General features: G+C 35.4%; 2 protein-coding genes across 2 annotated transcripts; both read right to left on the bottom strand.

Moving 5' to 3' along the window:
• Positions 1–3,268: 3,268 nt before the first annotated feature.
• Positions 3,269–5,428, bottom strand: LOC130940409 (mitochondrial fission 1 protein A-like). The gene is made up of 5 exons (XM_057868539.1): positions 5,150–5,428; positions 4,641–4,776; positions 4,395–4,516; positions 3,702–3,765; positions 3,269–3,576 (listed from the first exon to the last, which is right to left on the bottom strand). The coding sequence occupies exons 1-5, from the start codon at positions 5,249–5,251 to the stop codon at positions 3,491–3,493; spliced, it is 510 nt and encodes a 169-aa protein (XP_057724522.1). The 5' UTR covers positions 5,252–5,428; the 3' UTR covers positions 3,269–3,490.
• A 690-nt stretch (positions 5,429–6,118) lies between these two features.
• On the bottom strand, positions 6,119–9,873 carry LOC130940254 (probable magnesium transporter NIPA3). Its single transcript, XM_057868350.1, has 9 exons — positions 9,560–9,873; positions 9,429–9,485; positions 9,033–9,123; positions 8,777–8,937; positions 8,573–8,700; positions 8,007–8,144; positions 7,126–7,218; positions 6,919–7,039; positions 6,119–6,804 (listed from the first exon to the last, which is right to left on the bottom strand). Exons 1-9 carry the CDS (start codon positions 9,687–9,689, stop codon positions 6,686–6,688), a joined length of 1,038 nt encoding a protein of 345 aa, XP_057724333.1. The 5' UTR covers positions 9,690–9,873; the 3' UTR covers positions 6,119–6,685.
• Between the last annotated feature and the right edge of the window lie 13,069 nt (positions 9,874–22,942).

Below are 22,942 nucleotides of genomic sequence, written 5' to 3'. Positions count from 1 at the left end.
CACAGCAGAATTTCCCTTTTCATTTTTGTAATGAAGTGGTCTCAACTTAAAGCTTTAATCACTAAAGTATAGTTCTTTTTATATTTTATTATGTTGCATAAAAATGAATTTAATTTTAATGCATTTGCTGTGTAAAAAAATTTTAATACAGTTGAATACATATGTATCAGTGTATTAAAATTAATTTCATAAAAAATAAAAAATAATCAATAAAAGTATAATATGATTTGACAGATAATAGATAAGTAACGTTGAGAATATTATACTCTATCACTTATAACTTTCTTCTTGAAGGATACAAATATCATGATATCTCATAAAATGTTTCTTTCAAATTTTCTCTGATTTTCCTTACAAAAGTTTGATATCTTGGAACATGATATCTGGGTTTTTGATAAATGTAAATGGATACCTTTTGCTGTTTTGCAAGGGTTGGATAAGTTCTCTGCATAGCTTGATACAAATCTCAAGCCAAATGCATACACCCTCAGTCTTATTTTGAGCATCTGTTCTTCAGAAGTTTCTTTAGGCAACCCTTTGGTGACAATATATGCCAAATGTGAATCCTTAGACATGTCTTTGGGAGTTTTCAATGCAATGGTTGAAAGAGATACAATCTCACTCATAGATTGCTCTGATATCCGCTTGTGCGCAACCCGGGCTAGACGAAGAAGCTATGTGCTGTTTCGAGGCAAACCACACCTGGGATCAAACCAGAACATGCTCCCTTCACTACAGTTCTTTCAGCTTGCAGCCATGCAAGTTTAGTTTGAATAATTTTTCTTGCATAGTTGATCTGTTGGGTCGCAGCAGATACCTGATGAGACAAAAGGAGTGATTGAAGGTGGTCACTTTGGACTTTGGAGCCATTTCAACGTTCAGCGCCTGAGCAGCGGTGCATCAGTGCATGGTAATCTATCAATAGGAAGAACAATTTGCCAAACTTCTCCTGGAAAGAGATCATAAGAATCTATGCAGGTGCAGGGCAGTGGGAAGAAGCAGCTAATCTGAGAGATGTAATAAGATCATTTTGGAACACACAGCAACTTAGCGGTTGTTGGATCACAACCTGTCTTAAGTAGTTAATGATAGGTCTTGTAATGATCATAAGTTGTATAAACTGTAAAGTTCTCAAATTAAACTCGTTTAAAACTTTATTTATATTCTTTGTTAATTAAACAAATTTTAATTTATATCAAGAATAATACCCCAAATAGGTCCCCAAAAAATTTACTATCCGACAGTTTTGTCCCCCACAAAATTTAACTAAGATTTCGACCCTGAGGTTTTAAGATATCCACCTGATACGTCCCCAAAACCGTTTGATCCGGTTAAAGTGGTGACGTGTCAGGTTAACTACGACATGTCACCTCCAGGACATTTTGGTCCCCATCCACGCTGGACAAAACGACGTCGTATTGGAACCAGGGACAAAACGACATCGTTTTAGGGAGGACAAATTCGTCCCCACTTAGACAAAGAATACAAACAGCGCCATTTTCATGTGGGGGACCTATTTGGCTTATAATAGTATCTTAGGGGACCTATTTGACCTATAATTCGTGATGTTAAAAGAAGCTATATTTACTTCAACGCAAACCTTAAAAACACATTGACATTGGTATGTTCATTTATCAAAATGGTAACATAAACCTGAGAACCCAAACATGTTAACCAAATAAATATTTGGCCTCAATAGCAACACAATCCAAATCAAGTCAAAAGAAGGTTCATTTTCTTCAACATAAACTAAACGAAATCATTCTAAACAACATTAAGTCTTCTTCCTCTAACATAACAAAAGGTGGTAATATAACTAAGACAACAACTTTCACACTAATTTTTAGAAGCATCATTTCTTGAAAGACTGGTTCAACCCTGGTGTTGGAATGAATTTGAACAACTTAGATACTGTGCCACTAGTTGCAGCTGATATTGTCTCAACACTAACACTCCCCGAATTCTTGGCCCTAATTACTGTCTCCTTTGGACGTCTAAAAGAAAGCTGAGCTTGGAATCAACAGTATTGTTATCACCATGTTTCATACAGAGTTCAACTGCTTACATTAAGCCACTTACAAGGGGCATACCTTTGGATTATAAGTGGCTTAATGTAAGCAGTTGAACTCTGTGTGAAACATGGTGATAACAATACTGTTTATTCCAATATCAGCTTTCTTTTAGACGTTCAAAGGAGACAGTAATTATGGCCAAAAATCCGGGGAGTATTAGTGCTGAGACAATATCAGCTGCAACCAGTGGCACAATATCTAAGTTATTCAAATTCATTCCAACACCAGGGTTGAACCAGTCTTTCAAGAAATGACGCTTCTAAAAATTAGTGTGAAAGTTGTTGTCTTAGTTATGTTACCACCTTTTATTATATTGGAGGAAGAAGACTTTATGTTGTTTAAAATGGTTTCGTTTAGTTTATGTTGAAAAAAATAAACCTTCTTTTGATTTGATTTGGTTGTGTTGCTATTGAAGTTAAATATTTGTGTGGTTAACATGTTTGGGTTCTCGGGTTTATGTTACCATTTGATAAATGAACAGACTAATGTCAATGTGTTTTTAAGGTTTGTGTTGAAGTAAATATAGCTTCTTTTAACATTATGAATTATAGGTCAAATAGGTCCCCTAAGATACTATTATAAGACAAATAGGTCCCCCCACATGAAAACGCGCCGTTTGCATTCTTTGTCTAAGTGGGGACGAATTTGTCCTCCCCAAAACGACGTCGTTTTGCCCCTGATTCCAATACGACGTCATTTTGTCCAGCGTTGATGGGACCAAAATGTCCTGGAGATGACATGTCGCAGTTAACCTGACACGTCACCACTTTAACCGGATCAAACGGTTTTAGGGACGTATCTGGTGGATATCTGAAAACTTCAGGGTCAAAATCTCAATTAAATTTTGTGGGGACAAAACTGTCGGATGGTAAATTCTTGAGGTATTACTCTTATATCAATAATTTAAATTAAAAAAATCTACTAATCAGATTAAATACATTTTATAAGATTATAAAAAAATAAAAATCCGAAACTTGTTAATTTGTATGGTAGGTCATTTTCTAGAGAGTAATTTTCGCAGAGCGTATTTGCATTCGCCAATTAGATATAATAAAAATATATTAATTTTTGTTTTTATTTAAAAAAAAGCTCTCTGAGTACAAAAATCTAATCATCATGCATATGCATATTAGGGTCTAAAACGTATTTGCATATGCATAAACTCTATTGTAGAATCCATTATGTGAACATGGCAATATGCAACCCTTTCTTTTTTCAATCAAAAGGAATATGATTTACAAAGAGATAACATCAGATAGAAACTACAGATTCATTCACACGCAATATCTCTCAATGTAGGGTCTAAACAACGTATATTTTTGACACAATGGTTCTTAGGGGAAAAAGTAGTATCCAGCAAATTCACATATATAAAGTTTGCTGCCTCTGCATATATTAGCAAAATATCAAGGATTCTATCACTTCTTGCGAGACACTGCTGCTGCAATCCCACCTGCTATCAATCCTACAGCAGTTGCAGCAATGCCTAGGCCAATAACACCATCTGCAATGAGCGAAAAAGTAACCGTATCAGTGTAATATATCGGAGTGAATATCCCCATTTTCTCTTTCTCAAAATGAAAACAGAGGCAGTAGTTTAGTGAAATTATCAAAATAATTTATTGGAACCTTTTGTAATCCGATCCTCAATTGCCTTCTTGAGTGTCACTGCCTGCCTCCAATCTGGTGCAATCTGCGGAAGAAAGCATGTAATGATATGCACTGAAGAGTCGAAGACTCAAGTATATGTAAAGGAAAAGAAGCATAGAAAGATGCATGACTCTAGTGATCAATTCCCCCTCTTTCAGAGTTCTAACTTAAAATCTGATGTGCGTCTGAGTGTGTTCAAGGTGGTTTAATCTTAATCAGATATAATGACAAGGAAATTCTCAACATCACAAATTCACAATACTCACCAGAGAATAGTAAATCTTAACTACTCAGATCATATTGTATTTCTTTCTACTAGGAAATTATTACAGTGAAATATACAGATTCAGATTCTTTTTCAAGATATGATGTCTCATGTATATGTAGTAACACAGGGTACAAATGGCAGGTATACATTGAAATTTATATTGGAAGATATTACAATATAAAATAAAGACCTCTGCTAAAACATTCATTCATAAATAATGAAACACCTCAGCTTATTCTGCTGATTATTGGGACCATTTTTAAATCAATGGCAGAACTTGCCAGGAGGTGATTTTTTCTAACTAAAATAACACTAAAATCAGCATGCTATATAAGTAAAGGGGTTGATCTAACCATGAAAAAAGGGGCAGACTAAAGATTTTATTATTTGCTTATAGAACATACCATTAGGCACCTCTCCACGAGATCCCTACTCCTTGAATAGTCACCACTTCGATAATATCCAACAGCCAGAAGATACAGCTTCTCCCTTTGCTGTAGTGGATCGGATGTATTAGGCAAAGATCCTGGCATTCATAAGTCATTTTGAGATAATCAAAATTGCATGAAAAAACAGAACTCAACAGCAATACTAAGCAGAATATACACTCTTATGTTTAAAACTCAAAAGGTAAGGAAATTCGGAGCCACCTTCAAGCATTGCTATCCCACGTTGTACATCCTGCGATCGTTTGGAGTGAACAAGAGCCCACGATAATCGCAAGAGACACTCCTGCAAGAACTCATCGGATTGCTTCCCAGCCTCAGCAACCTCCCTCTCACACCCCTGCACAAAAACTCGAGTTATAAAAAGCAGCAAAGGAACAATAAAAAGACAAGGAGGTTTCAATTGTTATCAACAATTTCTTTTGTGAACGAAACATATCATGCTCCAAGCTATAGCTTTAACTGATTACACAATGATCCATCACAACAGGGAATTGTTTCATAGAAGCTGCAATTCCTCCTCCTTAACTAAAGTAACAAAAGATATGTGATTGATTTATATCTAAACCCTAAACCCTAAACCTATTGCAAGCGCTTACTTGATTTTGACCTAAACATCAAGACTGAAATCACGACCAATAGATAACAAGAAATCACAAGTTGATATCAATTCTGAATGAAGAAAATGGAATCGAGAAAAAGAAAAGGCTTACAGCGACGATGTCAGGGTCACACCAGGGAAGCTGGTCTTTGCCGGAGAAGAAGTTACCAACGGAGTCAACTATCATTCCGAGCTTCGCTTCAAGCTTCGCCATTCAACAAAAACCACCGAGTTTCCACCGAGTTGAGCTGAGTTTCACGAATCGCTGAAGAAATGACCGACAAAAAATCTTTCTTCGCTGATAATAAAATAATTAAAAAAAGGGTTTAAGAAAAGAAAAGAGAAGACTTTCTTCTTACGTCAAATTTTGTACATCCAATTGGAAGCTGTCTTATGAAGTTTTGTGATCGTATTTTTTAGTTTTAAGAAATTAAGATTATTTTTAAATTTTAACCGTAGATACTTGTCAAACTAATTTTTGCTTCTAAGAATTAAAAAATCTCATAACTTTCCCTTTTATATAACAATGAATTATTATAGTTATTCTTATTTTTGTTATATTTATGTTTATTAAAATAGTGTACTTTATTAATACCATCATAAATCCATTCCTTTTTACTTTTTTTTAATAATAATAATAATAATAATATACTAAATTTTAAATCATAAATTATAAATTTGAATGATTGATATAAAATATAATAAATAAATAAAAAATTATTTCATTAACACATAGTGTAATACTTTTTATTTAATAAGTATTTAATGATGAGTAAAAAAAAAAAGTGTAGTTTGCAATTACTAGTAGTATTACCAAAACTAATGAACTTCTTGCCATGATATTTGTCTTTTCTCAAGACAAGATTGTACTTGGTGGAGAAGTGAGACAGGCAAAAAGGTTTAGGTGAGGAAAGGCCATGGAAATTGCTTTGAGATGTGTCTAATTAGCATTGAATGGTAGTATGGTACATTGGAACCAACCTCTTAGAGGAAAGGTTCCCTTCTTGGCTTCTTCAAACATGTTCAAAATTCAAACTATGAGCCTATGCTTCATACCTACCTACTTGTGCCATAATATTCATTCGTTAAGAAACATTAACGAGCTGTTTATCACTGCATCAAAAGAATATTGTTTATAACTTTGAACTAATCATACTTACAAAGCCACAAATGAAAATCCTTATGCTAAGCCAAACAAAAAATTAAAAAATAATATATGTAAAAGGAAAAAACAAACCCACTATGCAGATGGTTTTGACAAACTAATAATCTCTATTCCCCGCTCAAATTTCTAGGTTCAATATTTAAACTAGTCTCAAGCCAGTGACTACTTACAGAAATATTCACTACTTTTTGAAAAAAGTGAGCAAAACCGTTTGCCAGAAGAAAACCTGCAAATGTAGACACCAATGTACAATACGGAAGTTTGGAACCCCAACCATCTTCTCATCTCAGTGAATAAATTCCTGCATTGCTTCTGAAATCCCCCATCATTCTATGGTTTCAATAGTACATGCAGCTACCTCTTTGTATCATCTACTTAACAAGTCCTTTGGACTCTCCGGTCGAAGGGGGTTTATCTTCCCTCAATGATTAAACGAATTGGGACTTCCTTTTACGGATCAAACCATTGAACAATCTAGTACAATTATTGTCTTCTTGCACACATACTACCAGGAGATATGTTTTCCTCATCTTCCTTAAGTAATAATTCTCCATTTCCGTTGAAAAGGCGGACAGATAACGTAGGCGACGAAGGTTGACTACCTGCATTTGGTTCAAGGTATGCAATCAAGAAAATATTAATTATGGTCCTAGACAGCAATCGGGCCAGCGAGATAATAGTACCCAAATTAGGTCTCATGATCAAATTCACCATACCTCTAAAAGAAGAGTTTCTATCAAAGTCCTTGGTTGCATGTAACAATATCGTGCCAGAAATCACAACGATAAAGCCACATATTTCTGAAACAATAGTTCCACCACCTTGGCCATCCCAGTCCTGTGAGAATTATTTCGAAAGGTAATTAGGCACTCCATGGAAAAGAAGAACATTTTACATTAAATGCCAAAATTAGCTGATGATACCTTGAACATTATCACACTAGCTAGGATTGTAAGTGTTGTGAACATGACATAGTATATAGGAGAAACTACTGCAGTGTTGAAGGTGTCAAGAGCCTGAAATATTACAATTACGTTACATTAGTTAAGCATAGTTGATTTCAAATTGCAAAAATTGTGTGTAATTCACAAAACAAATATAAAGTATGGCAATTATTCATGTTCCACTAAATAAAATTGAGACAACATTTTCAACAAGATATATGAATACAAACATCACAGAATTTAATGGATTATTATGTCACTGAGAGGTTTTTATCAATATAACTGATCTAACAAACAATCAAACATCATTTTCATTTTAACTTTATACATGACTTTTTTTTTTTCTTCATTTTTGTTTTCTTTTCTCAAAAACATAATATCTATGACAAATATGATTATCTATTACAGGGCGCTCTGACATCATTTGATCTATGTAGCCGACCACACCAAGTGAGATAAGGCTTTATTGTATAATATTTACAATCAAACCCAAACGAAGGAGAATGGTTCTTACAAGAGTAGACAATGCAAGACTTCGCGCATGTTTTATAACATGGTCAATGATACATTGATACTCACAAGTTGTAGAAAAAATTTGCTATTCACTAAATAAATCATTGGTCACACTTAAAGATATGGATTATATTAAATACTGGGGCCAAGACCGCCCTTTTTTTTTCTTTTTTTTCTAACATGCTAAATCAAATAGAAAATTTTCAAAAATCAGTCACTATTCCATCACTTACGAGCATGTTGGCAGAAAAACACAGATTTATACACCAATCACAAATGATCTCAAAAATGTTTGCAGAAGAATAGAGGCCCGAGTGCTAATCTCAAGAGAAATCGAGTTAACAAACCTTATTAAGATAATTCATCTGCATAATGACACAAAAAGCCACAACTAACATGAAAAACCATGTCTGTGGATAGATTAACTGGTTTTTCCCTTCAAATGTTAATTTCAAAGAAGTCCCAAGGGCTTTGACACTCATCACCTGCAAAATCACAACCATTTCATATAAGACTAGACATCTTATCTTTGCAGTGTGGCACACTCACTACAAAAAAACATTTCACAATAAATATCAAAAGTTATTCCACAAGAAATAATTCACCACATAACTGATGGAAGAGGAGAAAATTCTAAAACATTGTAGTACTTATAAATAACTTAACACAGAAACTTACATGGAAGCTGACACTTCATTAATGAAATTCACTATTAGAACACAGGTCTTACAAATATAATGCCAGCAAATAGCAAAAAGCCAATTATTTTCAACAATAAACCATGTTCCTCAGGTTGCATGTGCGTTTTGCGAAAAATATTGTTGAGTAAATAAACTTTTGAAGTTTAGATCAATTATTTATTTATTTATTTAACAGATGACTTAACAAGATAGAGAAAAGTTAATTCACTTACAGAGAGGGAACCCATTAATGAACAAATGCCAGTATAAACTAGCACATTGGTATGCCCACATCTTGGTGCGAAATGGAAGACCAGAATGAATACCAATACAACCACCGATCCAACATATACCAGAAATGCTGCATGCAGGGACAATACCTTGGTTATCAAGGAACTATGATGATTTGAAAGAAAGAAAGGAAGCGCAATTCTAACCTGGTTGAGTTGCCATACTCCATATTTCCAGAACAGATTTGATAGGTTGCTCCCTAGGAGCATGAATCACGATAATGATGGAACCGGCAATGCACATTATACATCCCAAGACCCCAATCGGGTGTAGCTTCTCTTTCAGGATAATCTGAGCCAAAACAGCACTAACAAATGCCATCGCCATGCAAAAGGTAAAGCCGAAGTTAGAGGTTAATATTGTCTTCACTCCAACTAGAGAAGAAAAGGTAAAGCCGAATACCTCACGATAATGCTCAATGCGCCAAGAGGGGTAACTAGAACTGCTGGGGCAAATGCATAGGCAACAAAATTTGCAATCTCTCCAACAATCACTAAAGAAAAACCACAAAGAAATAGATTCTGCAAGAAGTCAGCTAAATCTGACTCTATTCTAATAACCATCAATAGCCAATACTCAAATACTATATCAAATCCAGAATCCAGAGACCAATGCAAAATGAAATGACTTCAACCTAACTTATTTAATACAAACTTTCCCTTCTGATCCAATTAAGCCATAATAAGATCATTGAATCAAATCAAAACCAATAACGAGGAGAATAATATCCACTGAAGTAACAGAAAATCCAGCTAACAAATATAAAATCAAACAAACAAACAAACATTGGGAGCTTACTTGTAATCATCCCCACCCACCAGAGTGGCTCCAATAGATAAGAATAGCCACCAACACCTACAAATAAAGAAATAAATTGAGAAATCGATAGGGAACAAAAAGAAAAGGATGAGAAATTGGAATTGACGAACCAGCCCTAACACCAGAAATAGCAGCAGCTCTTCTGAGACCTTGCTTCTTGATGATGAAGCTAGCACCAATGAAGGCACTTGAAACCAAAGCTAGGACGAGACCAGTGAAGTTCTGTTTTGACAAAGCCATATGAAAAAATCGTTGCTTTCTTATTCTGAATTATGATGATGATGAAGATGTTGTTTCGTTCTTCTTCGTCTTCGTCTCTTCATCGATAAGTTGATGCGTCTCTGAGACAAAATCGGAAGCTCAGATCATGATTGCTCGTTTTCATGATTGTGGAACGACGCCGAGCTGGGGATCATACGCTGCGTGCCACTCTATCACCAATTATTTGTTGCTGCATTCTTCTGGGCCCCACTTCCTATTATAATTTCACATCAATTTAAGCGGAATCAAAAAATAATATGTATGATACCAAATTTATTAACCACAATAAATTTTATTTTTTAAATTATAACATTTATGAATATATTTTTAATCAATTATGTTACGTATATATTAAAATTAGTCATCAAAATTAATTATTAGTATAAAATATATATTAAAAATAAATTAAATCACATATATATTTATATATATTATATTAATGATTAATTTTAATAATTTTTTTCAATGTATAAATAATATTTTTTATTTTTAATAAATATGAATTATAAAAATACAAAAATGATAAATAATTCAATAGTAAAAATAACATTAAAATAAACACTTGTTATTAAAAAGAGGGAGTATTATATTCTTTTTGATAGATAACGAAATATAAAGTCCAGAAAAAAAGAAAAATAAACAGAAATTATTTTAGAAAATACAATTCTATGGAAGTCTACATGAAAGTTTAAAAAAGTAAACGTGAAAATAGTAAAAAAAAAATGACATTCTAACTGAAATATATGTTCTAATGAGACCAATTTATCTGCATAAACATTTATTTTTTAAAATTTACAATAAATATTCTAATTATTTAAGTGTTAAAAAAATTGAAGATGATCTATTTTTAATTTATTATAACGATTTTTTATAGTCAAAATTCACACTTTTATAAAATATAATTCGATAATATTTTGAAAATGGAAACAAACTGTTATTTTATTTTTTTATTTTTTGTTTTTTTGGTTTGCACAAATATATTCATTAAACCGGAAGTTTAATAATTAATTCCTTAGAATAATACTACAGAAGCATACAAAGTAAACGAACCAAAATACTCATATAATATTCATATATCCAAAATTTAGAGTCAAATTCAAATCTAATAGAAAAAGAATCCTATAAGTGGTGGGCTTTATGGCTTTTGAATCAAAGTATCAAACCTGAATCTTCCAATCCAATCATATTGACCAACTTAAATGCAACCCTTAATTGGAGCCATTTTATCCTCTGGATGTCAGTTTGTGTACCCCCGAAGAATAAAATAAATAAATAAATACGAAAATGGATCTTCTCTAATTTTTTTAATACTTGAAAAAATGCAGTGTGATCTCTCACTGTTAATTTTATAAGTGGAGTCAAAATTAAATATAAAAAAAAGCATTGAAAAGTGAGAGATCACAATTGACACCATCTAATTTTTTTTACCGGAGAGGATCCATTCCCAATAAATACAAAGAATTCAACTTGCTTGTGAGTTGTGTCATTATGAAATGGTCAAAACGAGTGCCACGGCAAATCCCTTCAATTTTTTATTTTTACTAATTACTACAAGCTTCAACTAGAAATAACTACTCAATTTGAGTCTAATTATGCATGGATTAAGGTAATGAAATAATAAAAAAGTATCATTCTTAAAATATATATATTATTAGAAGAATTTTAAATGTACTAAATATATCGATGTTCTAATAATTTTAACTGTTGATTTTAATTATAAAAAATATATATAATATATATTAATTAAAACCAATAATTAAAATTACTGAAACACCGTGTTCTAGATATATTTAAAAACTTCACTATATTATATGCTCCACAAAATATACCAATTTGTGTTCTTTAATTCGTAATAAACTTGATGAAGATGGTTCAATGGGAAGAGAGTGCAGTGCACAGTAAGGTCCTGTGTGGGGTAGAGCAGCAAATTAAAGAGCCAGATTTAAGCACGTATTATTTTGCTAAAACTTTTGAGCTGGCCAATCCAATTGAGAAGGGTATCATTACTTGTTAGGCAACTGTACAGAAGGGCCAACAGAGTCACATGTCAAATGTTTTCGACATGTGTCACTTTCTTCGTGGTAGATGTGAATTTTGTTCTTTCTTTTCTTTTTTGGTCTTGGTAGATGGATTTTGTCCTATGTGTGAGTTCATCGTCACTATTTAGTCTTGGTCGTTTTCAAATGTGGGCCTATAAAAAACACTTGGCCCATTGGAAAACAATATTCTGTTCGTTAACCCAATGTCGGCAAACAATGAAAATTTGACCGTGGGAATAATGCTGTTTAATTTATGATAATATCAAAAGGGTTAAATCAACTTTTCTAGTTTGATTTTGTTTCCTTGCAAATTAAGGTAAAACACGTCTTTTAAGTGGAGATAATACAAGGTTGTGACTATATGATAGTTTTGATAATTTGAGATGAATTTCAAAATAAGAATTAAAAAAAATTTGGTGAACCTATCTTACCAACTTTGAAAATGACAACAATTATAGTGTTGATGTTTCCGTACAATTAATTGGTGAAAAATGAAAACCGAACCTTGGGCCGTGGCTGCTTGTTTTCAACTAGTGCATTTTGGTCTTGGATTCTTCTGTTAGACACTATTGTGATTTAAAGAGAACTTTTTCTCTAACAAACCCAAAAAAATAAAAAATTAATCAATTTAAATTAGTAAATTAGTTAATTTATTTGTCTTCTTAAATAATTATTAAAAAATATAAATTTTGTTTTGCGTATGTAAGTAATCATTCACTAATAATAAATTTTTAAATATAACTCAAATTTAAGATAAATTATTTCTTAATTTATCGGGTTAGAAAAGACAGTTTTTTTTTTTTTTTTGTAAGACCGACCGTTAATTAAAAAAGAAAATTGTACCTTCAACCGAATCATACTTTAATTAATAGTTCCACTATTACTTATTAATTTATTTATTGAGTACTCTTAATTTGTAGATATTCTTTTTCGTTGAAAGTGGTCTTATGGTAATATGGTCACGCTATATACATAATTACATATTAAGAGTTAGGCTCAATGCCTCTTTATTCCATTACCAAACAAAAGATTGGAAGAAATTAACATCTACTATAACATAAATAGTCTTCAGATAATGTATAATCTATTATTAACAAAGACATCCTAAATTCAAAAATTATATAATTGGTACAAATAAAAGATAAGTCAGATAATTTACTTTTTATTAATAGTCAGTAATTAAAATTTAAGACAGAAAACGATTACTCTCTGAATGAACCTTCTAACCACTATCGTCGAAACTGATAAACGATCACCAGAAGAGAAAGATCTGGTGACGAGGAGTACAAAAAAAGTTAAGATGGATGGAGAAGATCAAGCCGAAGAACATATGGAGATCACACAAGAAGGAGAAAAGTCAGAGCTTGTTAAAGAGTCTAAAGATTCATTAGGAAATGTTGGTACCCTTGGCAATGGTGCATCCGAAGGTCCAAAGATGTCCTACAAGGATAGGTTGATGAATGACGGGCTTGGAAAGCTGAATCCATATGAAATCGTCAAGATGGTCACAGAAGACTACATCTCTGATGAAGATTCGATGGAACATATGGAGGAATCACAGACTCCTTTCAATCCAAATCCTGTTATAGAGGTGTCTTTGGAAGAATATGATGAATGGTGCAGGCCGTGGAAGCAAGCACTCATCGTTAAGCCCCTAGGGAAGAATCTGAACTTACAGACTATGGAACGGTGGATAAACAGGAGATGGACAAAGAAGGAAGCAGTACGTGTGATGGACCTTGTCGGAGGGTACTTCCTAGTGAGATTCTCTAACCAAGAGGATTATTCTCACGCTCTTTTTGAGGGTCCCTGGATGATCGCTGATCATTACCTCTTGCTTCAAAGGTGGCGGCCTTTATTCATACCCCAAGAGAGTGAGGTTAAAAGGGTTGCTGTCTGGATCAGGATTCCCAATCTCCCAGCCGAATTGTATAATAGATATTTCTTATGGAAGGTTGGAAAATCTATTGGAACCATGCTCAAGGTCGATGAACATACGTCTATTCACTCAAGAGGAAAATTTGCACGTATCTGCGTGGAAGTTGACCTAAGGAAAAAGTTGGTGCCATCTTTCTCAGCCTTGGGAAAAGATTTTAGACTAGAATATGAAGGTCTTCATCTAATATGTTTCAATTGTGGTAGATATGGACATAAACATGATGGATGTCCGGAAAAGATGAAGGAAGCAAAGGACAGTCCACTATCTCAGGCAGCTACCGATGAACAGAACCACCGGAAGGGGAAAAACGCTACCGCGATCCAAGGCCAGCCAGCAACGGTGAATACAGGGAATCATTTTAGGAAAGATCTGATTGCAACGGAAAATCCGGGGGTGATGGAAGTAGCCGTTGGTACACTTAAGGAAAGTCACAAGCACCAATATGGGGACGGGTAGGGTTGCCAACCCGATCCGCTGCGGGTAGGGTTGGGCACGGAGCGGGTTGGCCTGCAGAGCGGGTAGGGTGCGGGTTGAGTCTCAACCCTACCCGCACCCCCCATAATATGTGTTATATATGTTTAAAAATGTTACATATGGGAGTTGAACCAAGGACCTTAAGCATGTGCAAAAGGTTCCTAGCCACTGAACCAAGGATACTTGTGTTATTTATGAGATATTTGTGTCATTATAATATTTTTTTGTCAACCCGCGGGTAGGGTCGGATACCCGCGGGTTGAGCGCGGGTAGGGTTAGGGTTGGGTATTTCTCAACCCGCGGGTAGGGTAGGGTTGAGTGTTAGTCAAAAACTCAACCCGCGGGTAGGGTTAGGGTTGGGTTCAAACCCTACCCTACCCTACCCATTGCCACCCCTACCTGGATGGTTGTCAAAAAGTCCCAGAAAAAAAATAGGCAAGAATCAGGGAGGAATTATGGGGATATCAAAAAAGAAACTTCTAATAATAGGTTTGATGCTCTTCAGAATGAGAAAGAAGCTCAGGAGAGAGAAGATAAGAAAAAAGAAAAGTACCAGGAAAGCCAGCCCAAACAGATGCAGAAAAGCGAGGTAAATGCCAAAGCAAGTCAACAATTTGACAAGCTGGTCACACAGAATCGAAACCATAAAGGAGGCCAAAAGGTAAATTTTGCTAATCAAAACACAAAAGAAAAAGGCTCAGAGATAAACATAAAAATCAATGAAGAACAGCTGAAATCGTCAAGCTCATCCCAGAACAAACAGAGGACAATTATCATTGCTGAACCGAGTCACCCTTCTCAAGGTAAACAAAACAAAGAAAAGGATCAAATGCACAAGGAATATTGGAGACAACTTAGCAGACTTTCAAAAGCAGATTATTCAAGCTACAAAGATGGATATTATATCCCGACTTATGATACTAATGATCCTATCTTAGATGCTCACATAGCAAGGGTTATGGGAGGGGGAACTATAGAGCAAAACAACGAGTATTATAAAGAGAACCCTCCGGGAGCAAGTAGCTATGGTGGAGAAGCACACAAGATGGCCATTGACCTTGACAGCATAGAAGAAACTGCTCCAAATGGGAATGCAGCAGATATCGAAGAGGAGCCTAAGGCTATGGAAGCCTAGAGGGGACTCTTATGCAACAGGGAGTTTCTTTATCTCTGAGTAGTTTTTATTTTTGGTTAATATTAATATCTATGAATATCTTATCTTGGAATTGTAGAGGAGCCTCTTCGAAAGGCTTTAAATCTATCTTAAATGATCTTATGTTGAGATATAAAGCTAATTTTTGTATTTTATTGGAAACCCATGTCTTGGGCACTAAGGCTGAGGCTATTATAAAAAAATTGGGGTTTGACTCATGGTATATTAGTGATGCTGAAGGTTTTTCAGGTGGTATCTGGTGTCTTTGGAGGTCAAATTTGTGGAACATAAAGCCACTCATCATTCACAAACAATTTGTTCATATGGAAGTACAATGGCAAAATAATGCTCCTTGGTTTTTTACTGCTATTTACGCCAGCCCTAGGGTCGGAAACAGAAGAGAATTTTGGACAAAGATCAAGGATTTAGCTAAGAATATAAATGGACCTTGGTGCTTAGGAGGAGATTTCAACTCCATTCTTTCGATGAATGATACAGGGGGTTCTTCTAATCTTTCTCTTGATACTAATATTTTTAATGATGTTTTACTTAATTGTGAGCTTAAGGATTTAGGATTCTCTGGACCCCCTTTTACTTGGCAAAGAGGGAATACAAAGAGAAGACTATATCATTTTATTAGCAATTTTAATTTCTCTGATTGTTTCTCAGATGTTGGTGTCAAGCATTTACCCAAACTAAAGTCCGATCATCTCCCCATTTTGCTGAATTTTCAATTAGCCCAAAGGGAAGAAGGAGCTAAATCTTTTAAATTCCTTGCTCCTTGGGTTTTGCATGAAGATTATAATAACATGGTTAAAAGTAGCTGGCTGGAGCAAAATAGTTTATTACAGAATATCAGCAACTTTGTCAACACAGCTAAGACTTGGAATAAAGAAGTCTTTGGGCATATTTTCAGGAAAAAACAACGCATTCTCCTAAGACTGGAAGGGATCAACAAAAAAAACTCCTTCAACAATAATCCCTTTTTGGATAAACTCCAAAGAGATTTGTGGAAAGAATATGAGACAATAGCAATTCATGAGGAGACTTATTGGCAACAGATGTCTAGATGTGATATCATTAGATTTGGTGATAAAAATTCAAAATATTTTCACTCAAAGGCAAATGGAAGACGTAAGAGAAACAAAATCACAGCCTTAAAGAGTGAAGAAGGCGAATGGGTGGATAATGTGGACACTCTTAAAACTTGGGGTGTTAATTTCTTTAAGAACCTATACTATTCAGAATCTGGATATAATAACTTTGTTGTTTCTAATCAGTTTCCTAAGTTACAGGATATAGAGTATCAAGATATGGCTAAGGAGGTTTCTAGTGAAGAGATTAAGGAAGCGATTTTTTCTATGGGAAGCTGGAAGGCTCCGGAAAGCGATGGCCTCCCAGCCAAATTCTATCAACAAGCATGGGATGTAGTGGCAAATTCCCTTACGACTTGGGTGAAAGAAGTTTTCAATGAGCCTCACAACATAACAGAAGTGAATAAGACTCTGATAGCTATTATTCCCAAAATTCTCTCTCCGGAAAATTTTGGGCATTTTAGACCTATCAGTCTCTGTAATGTTTGCTATAAAATAATAACTAAACTCATTGCATCTAGATTGAAAAAATATATGTCTTCTCTTATTTCTAATACTCAGTCAAGTTTTGTGCCTGGCAGGGTTAGTGCAGATAATATCTTAGTAGCACAAGAGGTAGTTCACATCATGAGGAATAAGAAACATGGAAAAGGTTTGATGGCAATTAAAATAGACCTTGAAAAGGCATATGACAGACTGAATTGGCTCTTTGTGATGGACTCCCTCAAAGACGCAGGAATCCCGGATCAAATTAGAAGTGTCATTAGCTCTTGTATATCAACGACATCCATGAACCTTATTTGGAACGGCTCTCCATCAGAAAGCTTCATCCCAAATAGAGGAATCAGACAGGGAGATCCTCTTTCCCCATACCTCTTTGTTTTGTGTATTGAACGCTTATCCCACTTGATAAATAAGTTAGTTCATGATAAGAAATGGGAACCTATAACTCTATCAAGAGGGGGACCTAAAATCTCTCATCTCTGTTTTGTAGATGACCTGGTTCTATTTGCAAAAGCGGATAGGAAACAAGTTCAGATTATCAAGGAGGCTTTACACCATTTCTGCGAGTGTTCAGGACAGAAAATCAACCTTGGAAAGTCTTGTGTGTACTTCTCCAACAATGTTAATCATACCATGAGACAAATGCTGAGCCAAGACCTAGGAATCAACCTCACAGCTAACTTGGGAAAATACTTGGGAGTCTCTCTCATTCATGAAAGATGCAATCAACAACACTTTCAATTTGTTATTGACAAGATGCAAAGCAAGTTATCTAGCTGGAATAAAAAGACTATCTCTTTAGCCGGAAGGTGCACACTTGTGCAATCAGTGCTATCAACTATTCCTAGCTACTGCATGCAAACCATGAAGATTCCAGTAGCAGTGTGCAACAAGATAGACAAAATTTGCAGAAATTTCTTATGGGGAAGTAGTGATGAGGAGAAGAAAATTCATCTTCTTAGCTGGAACAGCGTGTGTCAACCGAAAGAAAAAGGGGGGGTTAGGCATCCGAAAGGCACAAGAATCAAATTTCCTTTTCCTAATGAAGCTTGCTTGGGGCCTCATCCACAATAGAGAAGCGCTCTGGGTCAAGGTTATGCGGGCAAAATATGGTTGTGGCGAAGGTATCATGCCTAATATTAAACGTAGATCAAGTAATTCTAATGCATGGCTCGGGATTACTAAAATCTGGGAGAAATTTAGAAGTGGCCTTATTTGGAGGCTGAAAAATGGAGGTATGGCTTCTTTTTGGAAAGAACAATGGGTTCCAGGCTTTACAGAGCTGTCGGAGGTGTCTCTGGTTGAGTTAGATGAAAACAAACTAAATGAGAAAGTAGCAGATTATGTAACCGTAGAGGGCGAGTGGGACTGGGAAGCGTTAAATATGGTTCTACCTGAGGAGGTCACAAACATTATTCATACCATTAAAGCACCCAACCCCTATGTTGGAGATGACTTCATCAGCTGGCTAGCTAATCCGAGCGGTAATTTTTCTGTCAAATCAGCATATGAAATGTTCTACAGGGATAGGGGAGAAGACAACAGACTCTACAAATATATTTGGAAAGCAAAACTTCCATAGAGACTCAAGTCTTTTAGTTGGTTGATTACTCATGATGCTCTTTTGACAAATTTTAAGAGAAAAAAGAGAGGTCTTACCGATGATGGAAGCTGCCCAAGATGCCAAAATGATGATGAGACTCTGCTCCATGTGTTGCGTGACTGTCCTTTCATCCGCACCGTCTGGAATAGCATTGTCAATAGTAACTTGAAACCTGATTTCTTCAACCAAACCCACAAGGAATGGCTGGAGAGCAATCTATTAAAGTTTACTCCTTCCCACAATGGTACACCATGGACCATCATCTTTATTACTACCTGCAACACAGCTTGGAGATGCAGGAATGAGCTTGTTTTCAATAATCAAAATAGTCAACAAGCCCCAATTCAACATATGGTTACTGTTCTAGCAGCAAACTACAATTACATTCTCAACATTACTGAACAGAGTAGCAAAATTCTCAGACTTACCAGGACTGTGGAGATTGGGTGGGAACCACCTGAAGAGGGCTGGGCCAAGCTAAATGTTGATGGCTCTGTCTTACAACCGGGTAGCAGAGGAGCTAGTGGCGGTATCATCCGTGACTCCAGAGGCAGGTTTCTCGCCGGTTTTAGCATGAACATCGGGAAGTGTACAATCACAATTGCAGAACTTTGGGGGTTCTTTGTGGGTATGAAATTAGCGGTGGAAATGAGCATCCCTTACCTTATGGTGGAATCTGATTCTAGTTGCGTCGTTCACCTTCTTCAAAGTGCCGTGGTGGAGAATCATGTGGGAGCTTCGCTGGTGCGTTCCATCAAAGAGCTTATGACTAGACCGCATAGGGTGGTGATTCGGCATGTTTTCAGAGAGGCTAACCAATGTGCTGACGTTTTGGCTAAGCATGGACAAGTTATAGAGAAGGGGATTAAGTGGTTTGAAGAAGCTCCAGCCATGGTGGTACCGCTGGTGTGTGCAGATGAAAGAGGAATGAAGTTTTCTAGGAAGAGTGTTGCTTGATTTTCTTTTGTTTTGGGCCTTAGGCCTCGTTTAGTATAAAAAAAAAGTAATTGAAATTTAAGAGGGTCAATAGTTTATAACCAATAGTTAATAAATACACCAAATTTTGTATGTTTTACAAATTTTTGCACACAAACTAATAAAAGATATATAAATGATTATATTTCACATCATCTTACAATTTTATATATCAAGTATTAGTTATGCGTTGCCAATCTAAGACTGTTTTTATGATTACAGAAAACAATAAAAGTATGAGATGAACAGAAAGGATAAATGGCATCTATTTGGTACGTAAGGAAAAGTATGGCCGAATCTATCTGTTTGCTTTCATCAGGTATACTATAAAAGGAGGGGCATTAAAGGTTATCAAAGAGATGAATGGAATGCATTTAAGGAGCAAAGAGATCTTTGTGGGTGAGACTAAGTACAGGAGGAAAATTGATGTCCGAAAAAAAATCACTACGCACGATGAAGATTCTCCTAATGGAAAATAAGAAAAAATTAGAAAAGGATATTGAGGTGAAGAACTAGAAAGAGAGAGTTGTCTTGGAATACCATAGAAGTGAAGAACTAGAAATTCAGAGGAAACCATTGGAGTTGGGATGAGATACGGTGGTAATGATGTCACAGGGACTACGGGAGAGAAGCAGAGCATGACAAGGATAGAAAGGTATTTGCTGCTGAGAATTTGGATGAGTGGCATGAGGATTTTTTGAAAACGCGAACGGATAATCCTTTGGTGTATCCGACAGTTATGGTGAGTACGAAATCTACGGGATCTCAAACAATCAGTAATGAAGCAATCTCTGAAAGAACTGAGACTTGGGAATACGGGAATAAACGAAAAGAAGGGATTGATCTGGTGTTGCACAAAAGTTCAGTTGGGGTTGGGTTGAAGCATATAAGGCCCAATATGTTAGTGGGGTGCGGCGGCGAAGTGGCTGTGTGGTGCGATGGAGAGTACGTCATTGTGCGTTTTAAAAGGACCTCCTTGCTGGCTGCTGCCGACGACGGTGGAGAGAGTCGTGGCTGGTCATGGAGTTCGTGAAGGGGTTGATGCCATGGTGAACAGCGCCGATGAGGCAGATCTGGGAGCAGTGCGGAAGTTAGCTGCTAGTGGCGGAAGAGATAATGTCCACGCTGAACTTGATGGCGTGGAGGGCAGGGAGAGCGTGAAGCCCTTTATGCACCCGACGAGCAGAATCAATCCAGAAAAGAGATCGGCGGAGGAGCGGAGAATTATTTGAACAGCACAGCGGAGAAAAACATTCCACCAAGTGTAGTTAATAAGATCCACGCCAGTTTGGACGAGAGTGGTAAGCAGCATGTTGGCATATGTTTGATGAGGGGTGATGCAGTGCAAGATTCAGATTTAAAGGATGAGAATACAGTGGTGCAGGAAACTGGGTTAGATGATGAATGGGCTGTAAGGAACTTGGAAGATTCGGAGGACTCAGAGCAGGACGTAGATGGTGAAACTAATCAAGATGAACACGAAGAAAGTTGGGATAAAGATATGGCTGAAAATAGGGCTGCTTGGGATCTGGCTGTCGAATCAGGAGCTGTTTTATATGACGAGGATGAGGATATTATGGCTATTCTCCAAGGTCAGAATGAAATATTGGTACAAAAAAGAAGGCAAGTAAAACAGAAAGATAAAGCAAGAAGGTGCCGCCCCAAAAACCGAAATAAGGTGTGTAGTAAAGTTTTTAAATGATTTTAGTTCATGGAATATGAGGGGTTTAGGGAGTGTTTGAAAGTGAAAAATGGTAAAAAATTTAAGCGTACAAATAATGTGAATATGTTAGAATTGATAGAAACAAAGAAGGAGGTGATTTCTAAGTTGGATATAGTGCAATTTTGGGATAATGATGCGGTGAGTTTGGAATTTATGGAATCGGAAGGTGTTTCTGGAGGTTTATTAATAATGTGGGATGTTATGATGTTTAGGTTGAGTAATTGTTACAAAGGGGAGAGATGGTTGTGTATAGAAGGGAAATTGACAAATAATAATTTTTATTTATGCTGTTTGCTTGGTGTATGGTGCACATACAAGGGAAAAGAAGCTTGCTGTGTGGGAAGAGTTGAATTTTTTATCGGAAATATGTCAGGTTCATCTTTGCTACATGGGTGTCTTCAATGAGGTTGTACAGTTGGAAGAAAGAAAATGTGCTAGTGTTTTAACAGCATTATCAAACTGGTGGATATAAAGTTGAATGACCGTAAGTTTACATGGTTCAGGGGTCAATCGTGCAGTCAAATTAATAGAATATTGGTGAGTTTGATTTCATTGTTATCATTTGAAGCACTTTGTTGAAAAGGAATGACAGAATTTTCAGGAATCAAGAATCAGGTGGTGCAGGAGTATTTAACAGGTCGATTAAGAGTTACAAAAAGCGGAGTGATATTTGATCTTTTGGATTGTTGATGGCTTTGGTCGAAGATGATTAAGAATTAGTTTATTTTAACTGTTTAATACTTTTCTGTTGAGACGTTGATGCTTCACCTTATTGTGTTGAGCTTATTATTTCAAAAAAAAAAAACTAAAGAATTAGTAGAATTTATTATTTGATGTCGGTAATTTTAATTATTAATTTAATTTTTTTTAGTTTAACAATTTAATAATATATTTTTAGTTCATATTTTTAAATATTATTAATTAATAGTTAGTTAAAAATAATAAATTTTACTAATTCTTTAATATTTTTTTTATAAAAATACATGTAGCAAAAAGTTTGTAATTTTCAATTAAAAAAAAATATTTCCATAATTTTATATATTTTTTGTATATTTTATTTTTATAGTATAAAAGCAAAATGCAAAATTTTTTTATTTCCTATCTACTTCTTATCCATCATTTCTAATATAAAAATAAAATACATATTAAAAAATATACACAAAAATATGCACATATCATCCTTCGTTAAGAAATGTCAATTTGCACTGGAGCCCAAGGAACCTTCAGATTGACAAAACATGCCATGGCATTGGCATGTGTGTATATGGTGTGTAAAACAGCTGCTCTCTGTTATTCTGAGCATTATCCTTTTGATTACCGCCCCATCTTTCATAGCATTTAGTGATTAGTTTTTTGATTCAATGAATCGAATCCTCAAGTGACGTAACGGGAAACCCCTTTAGTACCTTCAGATGCATACAATTACTCCCTGCATGAACTAATTAGCACTCAAAATTAAGCAAGCCTACACAAGCATTTTAATGAAACTCAATGTTAATGTCTTACCCTTTTGATGTTAATCAGATACAATGACGTAAAAGGCTACCTTATTCGCAACTTTTCTAGCTATTAACATATGGTTTTGTTATTTACACGATGCTTAACTTGTTACAACGCAAAATTTTATCCTCTAATTCATGTTAGCTAAAATTCCACGTTTTCTGAGCATTTATTATTGTAGTCTGAAACGACGTCGTCGTTCAGTTATGATAGTTACGTAACACACCG

Source organism: Arachis stenosperma, chromosome 7 (assembly GCF_014773155.1).
Source record: "Arachis stenosperma cultivar V10309 chromosome 7, arast.V10309.gnm1.PFL2, whole genome shotgun sequence".
In the NCBI taxonomy this organism is placed as follows: domain Eukaryota; kingdom Viridiplantae; phylum Streptophyta; class Magnoliopsida; order Fabales; family Fabaceae; genus Arachis; species Arachis stenosperma.
The sequence above is the reverse complement of the archived record's forward strand: the minus strand, read 5'-3'. Positions and strand labels throughout refer to the sequence as shown.

Coding starts and splice junctions, on each gene's coding strand:
- LOC130940409 (XM_057868539.1), bottom strand. CDS start 5,251: ATGGCGAAGCTTGAAGCGAAGCTCGGAATGATAGTTGACTCCGTTGGT. Junction 3,766..4,394: donor TCGTGGAGAGGTGCCTAATG/GTATGTTCTATA, acceptor TTTCTTCCGCAG/ATTGCACCAGATTGGAGGCA. Junction 3,577..3,701: donor TGAGGATCGGATTACAAAAG/GTTCCAATAAAT, acceptor CGCTCATTGCAG/ATGGTGTTATTGGCCTAGGC.
- LOC130940254 (XM_057868350.1), bottom strand. CDS start 9,689: ATGGCTTTGTCAAAACAGAACTTCACTGGTCTCGTCCTAGCTTTGGTT. Junction 9,124..9,428: donor GTGGGTGGGGATGATTACAA/GTAAGCTCCCAA, acceptor GTTTTTCTTTAG/TGATTGTTGGAGAGATTGCA. Junction 8,145..8,572: donor CATTAATGGGTTCCCTCTCT/GTAAGTGAATTA, acceptor GTGATTTTGCAG/GTGATGAGTGTCAAAGCCCT.